Source organism: Malaclemys terrapin, chromosome 1, assembly GCF_027887155.1.
Source record: "Malaclemys terrapin pileata isolate rMalTer1 chromosome 1, rMalTer1.hap1, whole genome shotgun sequence".
Classification (NCBI taxonomy): Eukaryota; Metazoa; Chordata; order Testudines; family Emydidae; genus Malaclemys; species Malaclemys terrapin.
Genome location: NC_071505.1, coordinates 72,609,146 through 72,622,320, shown reverse-complemented (window position 1 = coordinate 72,622,320; position 13,175 = coordinate 72,609,146). Strand labels below are relative to the sequence as shown.

General features: G+C 41.8%; 1 protein-coding gene across 4 annotated transcripts in view; it reads right to left on the bottom strand.

Annotated features, from left to right (window-relative positions):
* OTOGL (otogelin like) overlaps positions 1 to 13,175 on the bottom strand; it is a 141,543-nt gene that overhangs the window by 78,464 nt on the left and 49,904 nt on the right. For all 4 annotated transcript variants that reach the window (XM_054027238.1, XM_054027247.1, XM_054027256.1 and 1 more), the window contains exons 26-27: positions 1,413 to 1,547; positions 758 to 904 (exon numbers count right to left, since the gene is read on the bottom strand). In XM_054027238.1, the coding sequence (XP_053883213.1) occupies positions 758 to 904; positions 1,413 to 1,547 (282 nt within the window). The remainder of the gene's footprint in view (positions 1 to 757; positions 905 to 1,412; positions 1,548 to 13,175) is intronic.

Genomic DNA, 13,175 nt, shown 5'->3' with positions numbered 1-13,175 from the left:
AACATCTTTGAATTACTAAAATAACCTGACTGAAAGCAGCTTTACCAGTGTAACACTCCTATGGTTAGAAGACAAGCAAAGATATTGATTTCAATATCTAGTGCAAACCTCAGACTCTACGAGTACTTGTTACTCATTTTAAGCCAGATTCTGACACACTTGCTTATGCCAAATAGTAACTTATTCCTCAAGAACTCCTAATGAAATCACAATTTGGCCTGTATTTATTTTTCTCAATTTGAGATAATTTCATTTTATTATTGCTTATGAGAGTTAAAGAATGACAGTGCTAGCTTAATCCAGGAATAGCGTAGGCAGCCAGCATTCAATTTCTTATATGTTGCTGTAAATGTCGCTGTTACTTGACCTGCAACCTACCAACTGAGATTCTTAGCAGAATGTATTGGGCTGAATTCTGCTAAATTGTGCCAAGGTTTTTAGATTATTGATAAATATACACCAAGAGTGAGACCATCAAAGTCATAGAACTTGTGACCACATAATGGCCTCAGCTATGAGGTTCGTATCTGGGAGGAAAAAATCCAAGTTCAAGGAGTTTATATCCAATATTCTGCTTTGGATCCATCTTTGCTTTGTGATCTAAACCAGGTTTCAAAAGTGCCCAAAGATAAAATGTTAATACACTGAATTCCAAGGGCCTCCCCATATTTCCACCCCACACTGTATTTCTTTCAGTATGAATGAACCTCTTTGTAATATAAAATACATTGTATATCAAGTTTACAATTTGGTTCACCTTCCACCGAGGTCCAACTTTGACATGTATCGTTGTCTTCTTGTCCCACAGGACTGTAATTTCCTGTTCTGGAAAGTGTACCACTGTATAATATCCAGCCTTCCAAAGCTGATATGTTGGGTTTTTTTCCTGTCCCCTGGCGGTTCTCTGTCAGAAATGGATATTTGTGAAAGATCTACAACAGCAATTCTATAATGCATACAACCAAGACATACAGCCAACTAATAACTAGCCCAAAGAGTATTTTAAAGTATAGCTTAACCCTAGCATGTTATCGAGCAACTAGGGAGCATTGCCTCAGCTGTTTTGTTTTTAGAATTTTTATTTTATTTGTAATTATTTTGGCTCAGATGCTGCCTTCCGTCACAAAAGCACATGGACAGAAACAAACAAATTCAAAAACTCCTTGGCTCCATTGGAACAGCAGCAGCCAAGCATTCTTCCCAGTGGGACCAATATGGGTGTGGAATGGGAAAGGGAAAGGGGGCTTGAAAAAGCAGTGAAGAAACAGAATTTTCATAGGAAACCAAGCTACAGCAAGCTTGGATGTTTTTGATACTTTAGATTGAATGAGACTCAGTTTAATAAATTAAATTTGTGTGTTTCAGACATGTACTTTAAAGGGTCATCCAAACAAGGAAAGAGAACAACTAACCTGTTTGTCAGAAGGTTCACTAAAATAAATCTCAGTCTCTCCAACAGAGATCAAAACACTCTTAGAACAAACAATGTCATTGTCAAAGCACTTCTTGTTCTGGGCAATTACAGATACATTTGAGTTGTCTGTACTCTGCAACATGAAGAAAAATCATTTTATTTACAAATACAATTACATTTCACTTCAGCAGATAAATTCCAGCTTAAACATCTTAAACTGAAAAGCCATGCAAAGAGGTATCAATCAAAGAAAGGGATTTTAAATCCAGTATTGTACCTTCTTTTGATTCAAAGCTTAGAGTTAAACACAAAGAACTATTAAATCCATCTTTCAGTCATTTTATATTATTGAGGACTTTATTCACAATTTGAGGATTAGCCTAGCCTAAAATTAGATTTTTAACTAAATAAGAGTTTGGTTTAGGTTTTAAAAATTGACTGTACACAGAAAAAAAATCTAATCTTTTAGCACAATATGGTAATCATAGTCTAGCTATGTTATCAACAACAATGAAAAGGAATTTTTAAAAAGCATGCAGTCTGAGAACGTGTTGCTATTGTATTTTCAAAAACAAGAAGTCTACCAACCATTTGTCAGATTTGTGGTAGGCAATAGTGAGATTATCTACCAAAGTCGCTGGAACCCTGAGGAGGGCCCCCTTAAGGAGGCTGTTGCCTGTCGTGGGAACCCTGCAAAGAGACCCTGAGGAGACTGTTACCTGTCACTGGAACCCTGCAAGGGGACCCTGAGGAGGCTGTTGCCCACGGCTTGAACCCTGCCTGGCCCTGCTGGCTGCCAGCTCCAGTCCCATGGTCCCAGGGGCTGAAGCAGAAAATGTCACAGAGGTCTCGGGAAATCACAGATTTCATGACTTTCATGACCTCCATGACCAGGGCCGGCTCTGGCTTTCTGGCCGCCCCAAGCAAAAAAAAAAACAAAAAACCCTGCGGCGTGGCCGGAGCCAGGATGTGCTCTGGCTAGCGGGGGGGTGGGGGAGGTAGCAGCGGGAGAGATAGAAGGGGGGCGACCAGGGCTTCAGCGGGGCGCTGCCACGCGGCCCCTCCCGCCATGCCCCCTGCCGTGAGGGCTCCGCACCACTCCAGTTGGTTGGGAGGGAAGGACGCGGGCTGCCCCACCGGGCTTGCTGCAGGGTGCTCCCGTCCTCCATGCAGCTGCCCCCTACAGAGCGGCCAGAGCGGAACAACAACAAACAACAACAATAACAAACAAACAAACAAACAAGCAGCCGTGCCGCCCTAGGATTGGGCGGAATGCCGCCTCCTACAAGCTGCTGCCCCAAGCACCAGCTTGCTCGGCAGGTGCCTGGAGTCGGCCCTGTGCATGACATAAACGTAGCCTTACTCATAAGTTATGTAGAGGCCACCAAACAGCCTTCAAACAGTGAAGGCTTGAGAGACCTGATTCTGATCTTGCTTACATCAGTGTAAGTCAGGAGAAACTCCTGTAAAGTCAGACTGGTGTCAGATCAGTTCTAGGCATATGCTCATTACAAGCCCGTGTTAGATATGAAACAGTAACCTGAAGATGACAAGCTCTATATCCCACCCCTGACTGAGTCACCCAGTCATACATCCTCCATTTGGACACTGTCTATAACAACTCCTTGAGGCCTCTTTTGTACCCATACAAATACCCTAATTTTTGTTCCCTTGAACATTCTCAGAAAATATGACTAACTTAATATATTGCGAAGCAGCAAAATCTCAGAAGACTCATCTGCTTTCATTAAAGTATTTTACTGTGTTAGCTACTTGAGTTCAGACTAGATAAGAGACACGGGATTCAAGTAAAACATTACTAATGTGTACTAAGGACAGGAAAATTACCGAATTATGTAAATTAGTAAGTAAACAAACAAAGCATGGATTCTTCACCCCTTCAAAACATTCCGGAGTTTTGCATTTGAAAGCCCTGTCCCACAAACCCACATCTTTGCTGAGATCTCACACATTCACATCTCTCACATTCACCAACAGACACCTACAATTCCTCCTCCCAGCACTCGGGGTGGGGGGAGGGGGGATTGTGGTGCTGTTTTCAGGGAGCCTTTCTGCCTCCACTTTGTTTTTGATCCCCCTTGCCGGTGTGCCTCTTGGGAGGCAGAGACAGCATCTGAAAGGGAGGAGCACGGGACAGAATAGGGGGCTGATGGGACAGTTGGGGCCAGAACGGGAAGGGGACAGAACTAAGGAGGCTAATGGGGAGAGGCTGGGGCAGGGTGAGGGTAGCTGATCCAGGTCCCCCACATCCCTAACAATTCTCCAGTCCCTACCACTGGCTCCAACAACTCTTTCCCCAAGCTGCCCCAGAAAGGCTCGTCCCATCTCATCCACCGACAACCACCCCCTCAGGCTGTTCCAGCTTTTCTCACCCCAGTAATTCTTCTCCAGGCTCTCTCCTCCCAACAGCCATATACACGTCCCCCTTCCATGCTCCCTTTCACAGCAAGCCATCCCAGCAACCCAACTCCCTCTAATACCCTGGGGTCCTCTGGCTCCCCCAGGTCCCCAGAGCCGGCTTTAGAAAGTGCGGGGCCCGATTCGAACAGTTTTGACGGGGCCCCGGCAGAGATGACTGAAAAAAAAAAAAAACACACGTAAAAAAACATGTGGGGCTTGTACTCACTGGGCGGCACTCGTAGTCTTCGGCGGTTTGTCCTTCACTCGCTCCGGGTCTTTGGTGGCACTGAAGGACCTGCTGCCGAAGTGCTGCTGAAGACCCAGAGCGAGTGAAGGACCCGCCGCTGAAGTGCCGCCGAAGACCCGGAGCGCTGCCGGGTGAGTAAAAATTAAAAAGGAGCCTCTAGCCAGGGAAGGGATTCTCGGCCACTTGCCCCCACCCCGGGGGGCGCAGGGCCCTCTTAGGCACAGGGCCCGATTCGGGGGAATTGGTGGAATTGGCCTAAAGCCGGCCCTGCAGGTCCCTCTGGTTTTTGAGACATGCAGGAGATAGATTCTGTTTTCCCCACACACGCTTGCTCTTAAGGGTGAAATATCAGTTGCTTTTTCTCACCAGCGAGAAATGTTGCGTATGGGACTGCAGAGAACTTGGCAGCTATGGGAAGCAGTCTTGTAATCAATACGAATAACAACGAGCGGCACAGCTTAAAGTATCGTTCTGATCTGAAAAGTCACTGTGTGGTGGGGGTATGCGGGTTTTTTGCTGATCACTGGAAGACACTGCACAGCCCCGCATAACCCCCAGTCCCATAGTGCCCATAGGAAGATACCCCACTGAGCCAGCTCACAGCTTGTGGGGCTTGGGGGTTAACTTCTAGCAAGAGTCTGCTCAGGGAAGCACTGCTAGCTTGATGCTACCTAGGGGAAATGGGCTCTAATTAGGTTCAGGATCTTAAAGGCTATTCATCAATGCAGAGTTATCTTAAATTATCAAAACTCGAGGTAACCCCTCTCAAGTTAGCCTGGCTTGAGTGAGAGGAGTGACACTGCAAGTTAACACTCAGGTGATGTTTTCACTGAAAACAGTGAGTGTGTGTGTGAGCCTGCACGTATAAACCTCTTAGTGTGGGTAGACAAATTTGTGCTAGCTGGACTCCAGCTAGTGCACTAAAAACAGCTGTGTAGGTGCTGTGGCTTTGGTGGAGACTCAAACTATCTACTCGAGCTCAGACCCAGAGGGTCGGGCTGCCACACAAGCTGCAATGTCCACCCTGTCTATCTGGGCTGGGAGGCACGCTCCCTGCTGCAGCGTAGACATACCCTGATAGGTCAGCCAAGTCGAGTTAAGGGCACCACCACACTAAAGGGTTTTTGCGGATGAACAGGACTTGAGTTCAGGGGGGTGGACACAAGTTATAAAATGAGTTAACTCTGCAGTGACAACAAGCACAGTGAGACAGAGCAATATTGCTGACCAAAAGCCCAGACAGGGAGCCGTAAGGACCCACAATGCAGAGTTATCTTAAATCAATAAAACTCGAGGTAACCCCTCTCAAGTTAGCCTGGCTTGAGTGAGAGGAGTCACACTTTCCTGTTTGTTGGTGTATATATTAGAGATCATTTATGGAAAGCTGCATGGCAGGAATGCAGCCAGAGACAATCAAAAATTGTATTGTTTTGATTAAAACAAAACTCCTGAAATAAACCAGAAATCTCAGAAAGGGCATTCTGTGTTTAAACCTAAGCCTCTTGTGCACCCTCTCCCGCCACTCAAACCCTGACCCTGGCCCCCACTATAAAAATGCCCCTTGTGGGGCTCCATGTTTATTGTGTCACAAAACTTTCAGTATCAAATTTGCTCAGTTAATAAATAAAGACTTTTTCCCTCCCCTAACTGCCACTCCTCCACAGATCTGAAAGTAGCTGGGTTCTTTCCTTCTCACACAGCACCTTGAGTTACACCTGTGTAGTCCCATGACCTTCAAATTCAGCAACCAGTGGCACATGTGCCACCCTATTACTTTCAGTGGGTAAAGCACAGGTGTAACTGCAATTTAGTAAATAATTCTGTTGACGATGCAAAAAAAGAAAGGGGTCCAACTTAGACGGTAATCTCTTCGGCAGACAAACCGCCTTTTTGTTCAGTGTTTAGCACAATGGGGTCCGAGTCCATGACTGGGACTCTTAGGTGCTATAGTAATACAAATAATAAATAATTATTAACAATCAAACTCACTCTCAGTAACCTGCTGTAACAAACTACTTTTGTCACCGATGTTGGTAGATACATCCGAGTATAGACAGAGAGCAGACCTAGTGAATAACAAGGTGTCATTTTTACATAGTCACTTTCCAGAGCAGAGCTACTCTTTACCTTATTAGGTAAAATGTCCACAAAGAGGGATGTGCTACAATCTGTCATGTGAAACCAAGTCACGCTGATAGAAACTAGAAATAAAATGATTTTCCCACTTCAAGAGAAACTAGTATCTTCCCACGTAAATTACCATATCCAGCCTGTTCCAACTTAATATCAGTTTCTTTGTGATAACATGGAGTTGCTAAGCAACGTGAAAGGCAGAGTGTCACGGACCTGGGCACTCAGTCAAAAACTCATTGTCAGTCCTAACTTCTCAGAATGTTCTTTTGCTAGACTTCTCAACTGTACTGTATCCCATGCCATTGAGATAAGGAAAAATAAACTGCTACCACTTCCCAAATTCGTAATAATGCTCGGGAACGTTACGTCTTATTTCTGTCACAAATATTCAGCTGCTATCAGTGCCAACTAATAAGAACACTATGCTCATCTCAGAAAATCCAGCCCAATAAATGATGACTTGAAGTGAAGGTTGTTTTTTGGAAGAAAAAAAATCATTTAAATCTATCTGCTTTAGAGCTACATGCTCAAATAACCAGGATTAGTGGGACACTCAGTAATTAACTGATTTAAAGGCATACCCTCTTCTCCATCTTTCCCAGGTCCTAATATCCAGGCTCACTGGCTCCCACTCTGTATGATGTACTAGCATGCCCTCTGGTAGTACCACTGCACTCCCTACAGAATATGGGGACAGACTGGAGATGGCACAAGATAAATCAAGTCCCATTTCACTTATTTTTATCTGAGTTTGCTACTTTTTTAATAATGATACTCGAAAGACAAAATATGGAGATTTGAAAACATTGAAAACTGCACTTTTCTGCAAAAAGTAGAACTTGTTTTATTCTTATTGGCTATCTCCAGGGGGATGCTACCAGCATAGTATAGACAAACTTAGCCGTTTCCCCTTTTTATACGTCATGAAAGTCCAGGCTTATTATTTGTTATTTATTGTGATGCGGTGCTCTAAAACCCCTCTGCAAGGCACCTAATGTTTAACTCCTGAAGCATTGTTGCTAATCTATTATTGACAAAGACCTCAATCCTGCAAGATGCAGAGCATTCTGTCCCCAGTCCAGCAAAGCACTTAAGCATAAGCATTAAGGCCTATATACCTCTGTGTTTTCATATAAATACACACACATTGTTTACTGTTGTTTAATTTTAACTTCTTGCCTACCTGAAGCACAATGCTAATGGCCCCCAAAAGGCTTTGCAGGAGTCGTGTGCATTGTTATTGGGAGTCACCAGATGGCACTGATTCACACAGTCTCACAAGTTCTGAGAAATGGTTAAGAAGAGCTCAGAACTGGAGATGGGATGCATATTTATATGAAGAAAGGGGGGTTCTCACCATGGAGGAGAGCACCAGGAAAGGCAAATGGAGAAAAGAGCAGTGATAATGCTCACATTTCTACAAAAATTAACTCACTTTAATAAAAAAAAAATGTTAAATAAATAACATTTGGAACTACTAACATGCAAGCCAAATATCAACCAAACGATATAACATTTTTGTTACATTTCTCGCTTCACACACACACCTTTTCCTCGCCATTCCCTATGTCTATATTAAGTCTAATTTTGTTTGTAAACTCCAGAAAGTAATGATTTAATCAGCTAAATCTGTAAAGTACCATACCCTTCTATGGCACTGTAAGAATAATGAATGATAACATTATTGAGTAGAAGGGCAGGAGCAGGATGCAACTGCAGTGGGTGGGAAGGTCTGTGGCAATACTATATGGAGAGGTTTCAGAGTAGCAGCCGTGTTAGTCTGTATCTGCAAAAATAAACAGGAGTACTTGTGGCATCTTGGAGACTAACAAATGTATTTGAGCGTAAGCTTTCTTATGTTCCATTCTATGCATCCGAAGAAGTGGGCTGTAGCCCAAGAAAGCTTATGCTCAAATAAATTTGTTAGTCTCTAAGGTGCCACAAGTACTCCTGTTTTTATATGGAGAGGGTTATTATTCCAGTTTCTAACATCCTCTGACCATTTTCAGATGTCTGATAATGCACTCAGGATACCCTCCCCAGAAGTGACTTCCAAAATATACCATTTTACGACCTTCAACGGATTTCCTATTCTGGGAGCTTTTTATAGTAGTACAGGGTTTTGATTTTAGCACAAGTATGTGTAAAGTCCTAACAACCGTTTAGTGAATCTGACTCTATTGACAGTTCAGAGTGGTACCATGACAAGGGAATCTTCCTGGGTAATACAGTCCAACGTTTATTTCTAAAAGAATGCCCTATTTTAATTAAATCAAAATTTCCAAACCAAAATGATGCAATCAGGTAAAAAGAAATATAGCAGGGATTTTTTTCTTCTTTTTTTCATATTTTAAGAAAAAGAATGCATAAAATCATTTAAACAGATTCTCCTTTGTTTCGTTTATTTAATTTTGCCTTGCTTGTTGTATCAGATTTGGCATTTGCTTAGGTTACATTACAACAATCCTTTTCTAATTAAAAATGTGATTAAGGTTTTGGGAATGCTTGGGTATCTGTTACCAAGTGACACGATCCCCAGCAGTATAAATTATTTTGAGATACAGAAGGTATCTAAACAGCACAGTTAATGGATGTACTGATTTATTGCATGTTTAAATATTTAAATTTTCATTTATATGGAAGCATGCAGTATTATAAAGTGTATGTGATATATTATTTTTGTTAATGGTCTATAAATGTGGTTTTATTATTAATAGCTACTTTTTAGATGTAACTAATTTTTTTTGTCACTGTGAAGATTTTGCTTTGTTCCTTAGTAAAGCAAAATGTAAAGTGAAAATGTAGAAATGAAATTGTGACAGCAAGTTACTTTTCCTAAGTAACATACAAGGTATTTCTGAGTACCACAAAACATTGTCAATGACTACAAGTCCTAGACTTCATTACAACTTTTATAACAAAAAAAGTTAAAATTGGATCATTCATATTGCTATACTGTAATGTCTAGTTTCTAAGGATTCAGAAAGGTAGGATCTCAGGAGCTTTCCTGACTCAGCCCATAGCAAATTTAATTCAGAATTAAACATTTTCCTATATTGCTCCTACATTACCCATTCTTAGAGTCTCACCCGCACGGTCACCCCTAAAGCAGCATCTTCAGGTGGCCCATAAAATGTGGCCCACACTAACATCATCAACCTGACTCACATGCTTAGAGTTCACATATGGTAAAGGGCTCTCAGCAGTGAAATGACAACACACACAGTGATCACCCTAAAACAGATGTGTACAAGGTTATTTTTGTTTATGGCTGGGAGTGCTATATTAACAGTCTATGGAACCTGACACACCAGAAGCAAGCAGTATTATCAGAACTCCAACTAGCCATTTTTATGGTCGTCTTGCTCTTCAGACAGGCAACAAATTAAAATGTAGATTAGGGATTTCCAAAGGACACCTGCATGCCCAACCATAACACCAAAAGCAAAAATCAATGGTGAAAAAGTTAACTTTCTTCATGCTGTGTGGTCACTGCTGAATAGCAAGGACCCATCATGTGGTGCCAACCTGTCAATCACACCACACCTCCTCAATAACTCCAGTCTCATGGCAAGAAATTTTGTTCCAGCCATTGCTGGAAACCCTCCATGCTAATCTGCACAAATTGAAAGCAATCTTTCCTTTGTTGGAGAACAAAAGTGATTCATTCACAGCATAATTCAATGGTCTGGATAGCCAGATGGTGGAGACAGAAAGGCACGTAGAGGTAATTGAGTCTGAAATCATTGATCTGGAGAAAATGGAACAAGAGCATAAACCCATTGCCAGCTGTAATTGAATCTTCTGCTCACCAAGAGGATGGAACAAGTGGAAAAAAAGGTACAAGCCGAAGTTATCTGGGTATTGAGCTTTCCAGGTGAAGACTAAAAAGGAGAGGGACATCTCTATAGGCTTGGTTAATAAGAACCTAGCAGGACTTCCAAAAATTGATATAAAGAGGAGCTTGACTCTCACTGACTTCACTGGGCTTTGAAGCAGGCTCTGAGTATTAGCACAGAGCTCTCATTCAAGGACAGGCTGATCTTCAGGCTACACAGACCCTTCAAAATTCTTCCTTGGCTGATATTTGTCAGTTGGGAACATGACCTCTCCTACAACACTGAATGTGGAACTCTGTTTCTACAAAGAGGATGGCCTTGAAGGGCTGCAAAATGCCTACACACTAGCATTGTGCAGCCACTACTGAAGATGAGACTGAATTTCAGGAGTGAAAGCAGCTATAGAGGCAATTATGAACTAATTAGATTAGGCCCTACATATATACCATACAAGTGGCAATTTTAACATAAATGCAAAAGTACCAGGAAACAAACAGGAATGAAACAACTGAGGAACATGTAGTATAGACAACCTCAGTTATTTTACAGTAGAAAAATAGCACTGAGTTTACTTTCCTATGCTTTTAAGGAAAGATCTTCTATTTAGCTATAACACTTGGCTGGCATGAATTCATCAATATTCAGACCTGCAAAAAATGAGCAATTTACTTGTCTTAAGATGAAGTGAAAAAGATTAGTCGATCTGCACGGAATAGAGATTTTCTGCTTTAAAAGTATTTGTTAATTAAGGAAGATTTTAAATGATTAGGGCTTAAAATGGACACGTTCTTTAAGAAGTCATACACAAGTGCAGTAACCTTTACGTGCACTAAATTCATAATGTTATATACTACATGAAACAAAATATCTTGAAATACATTACTAATTAATGAGAAATGACCTCCCTGATTTAAAAAAAATTGCTCCATTCAATTCTTGCACGTTTTTCTTACCCAATACAGAATATGTTTTTGAAACTTTTATAAAAAGCCTTTTCATTTGCCTGGTGTCATCTTAAACAAAAAGTGCTGATAATAATTACACTGAGTCTGTGTTTTAAAATGTCCTAAATGGCTAAAAGATTAAATGTGTTTCCTTTTCCCCCTTCCCAACACAAGCAGGTGCATCTTCTTAAACTTTAACAGCAGGATATATTGATAAAGTGTATGGTTTAAACACAGTGCACCAGATTCAGAAAGGCTAAATGCCAAGTCAAACAGCATCAGCCAATTAAGTGGACGGGCACAACTCACTATCCTATCAACTGAGAAAACAGCTATCGTAGATTCAGGATAAAACTCAAGGACTCAGTCTTATTTCAGTAAAGAACACAGCAATAAGTATTTGGTAGCAACGGTTCCCAGTATTGTATTCTACTGCCAGTTCATAAACTAGCAGGAGCAAAGTGACCTATTTCTCAGCAGGAAAAAAAAAAGATGATAGACAAGGTGTATACTTTAATATTCAGTTGGAGTATCTATAGCACATATACTTCAGAGTTCCAGCTAAATCAACTGGATTTAATGAATAGGAAATAAAACAGTTTAACCTAATCCCCAGAACAAATATTTAAAGCAGAAACCACCCACCCTTTCAGTAGGAGAGACACGGAAACTATCTGATAAATCAGTCTCTTCACTGCCTCTAAATATTTTATAGACAGAATTGAACAAATAGCAATGTTATTGATTCTAGCAATCATCATACAGCACCTGGCTTGTAGTAAACAATCCTTCTGTTGGGGTGGTGAAATCCTTCAGCACTTCAGTGCAACCCAAGGACCATGAACAAATTAGCTATTGTGAACCAGGCATATCTTAATTTTTTTAAAAAGCAGAGTTTGAAAGGCTTCTAGGTAGGCCTACCATTGCACCTGTCTCCAACACAACAAGGCTAGTACTGATATCACAAATCTACATAGGCAGTATTTTCATCAGTTGGGTCATCTCATTCACTGGATGAAAGGACTACAGGCAATGTGCCATATGCCTTAATTATGTGACTGCCAACTTCATTCTTGAACTTTACAACTCCGTGTGCTCCCAGTGGTTCATTTAAAAAAAAATGTATTTAATAAGAAGAAGAATGGCAAGTGAAACTCGACTGGACAATGTGAGGGATCAGCAAAATAGTCACAGCCCCCTGAAGGTGGAGAGGCTAGTAAAGATTGGGCTATGTACCTATCCGGCTGGATGATTTACAGATTAAGAGATGGCTATTAATTTTCCAACTCACGCATGCCAGGATGGTATAACAAATAAGTTAACTTCTATTTCTAGCTAGAAGATGCCCTGATGCATATCAGGAGTTTAGTTGTGAGTGATTTTGTTTGTTTTGGCTTTTGGTAGAAGAGGGTTGTAAATCATCATTTTGAATAGTTCTTTGCAAACAAACATAAAAACTTCAGGCGATGTAGATGTAGATGTAAAGTTGTTATGTAAGTTCACATTGTTCTTACTTTGATAATTTTGTTTTATTTCACACAGTTATGGGTATTTTGTAAAGTTTCTTTTGAAATGTTATTTTGAATAATAATGACTGAGAAGCTGGGCTTTTTATCAGAGTTAGACGTACTAGGTCACATACAGTAACTCCTCACTTAAAGTCGTCCCGGTTAACGTTGTTACATTGCTGATCAATTAGGGAACATGCTCGTTTAAAGTTGTGCAATGCTCCCTTCTAACGTCATTTGGCAGCTGCCTGCTTTGTCCACTGCTTGCAGGAAGAGCAGCCCGTTGCAGCTAGCTGGTGGGGGCTTGGAACCAGGGTGGACTGGCAGCCCCCCTATCAGCTCTGCGCTCCCCTAAGTTCCCTATGCAGCACCTGCCCAGCAGGCTAGCAGTTGCAGCTATCCCTCCCCTCACTGCCATGTGCTGCTCCTGTCCTCTGCCTTGGAGCTGCTCCCCGAGACTCCTGCTTGCTGTATAGGGGGGAGGAGAGGCAGAGGGGGGCTAATGTCAGGGTGTCCCCCACCTCCCTGCTCCTGCACCCCGCTTACCCCATCTTCCATAGAGCAGGGAGAACACACGACAGGGCTCAGGACAGAGGGAGCTTGCTGGCAGCAGCTGCAGTCTCAGCAAGCTGATCTAATTAACAAGGCAGTGTACTTAAAGGGGAAATG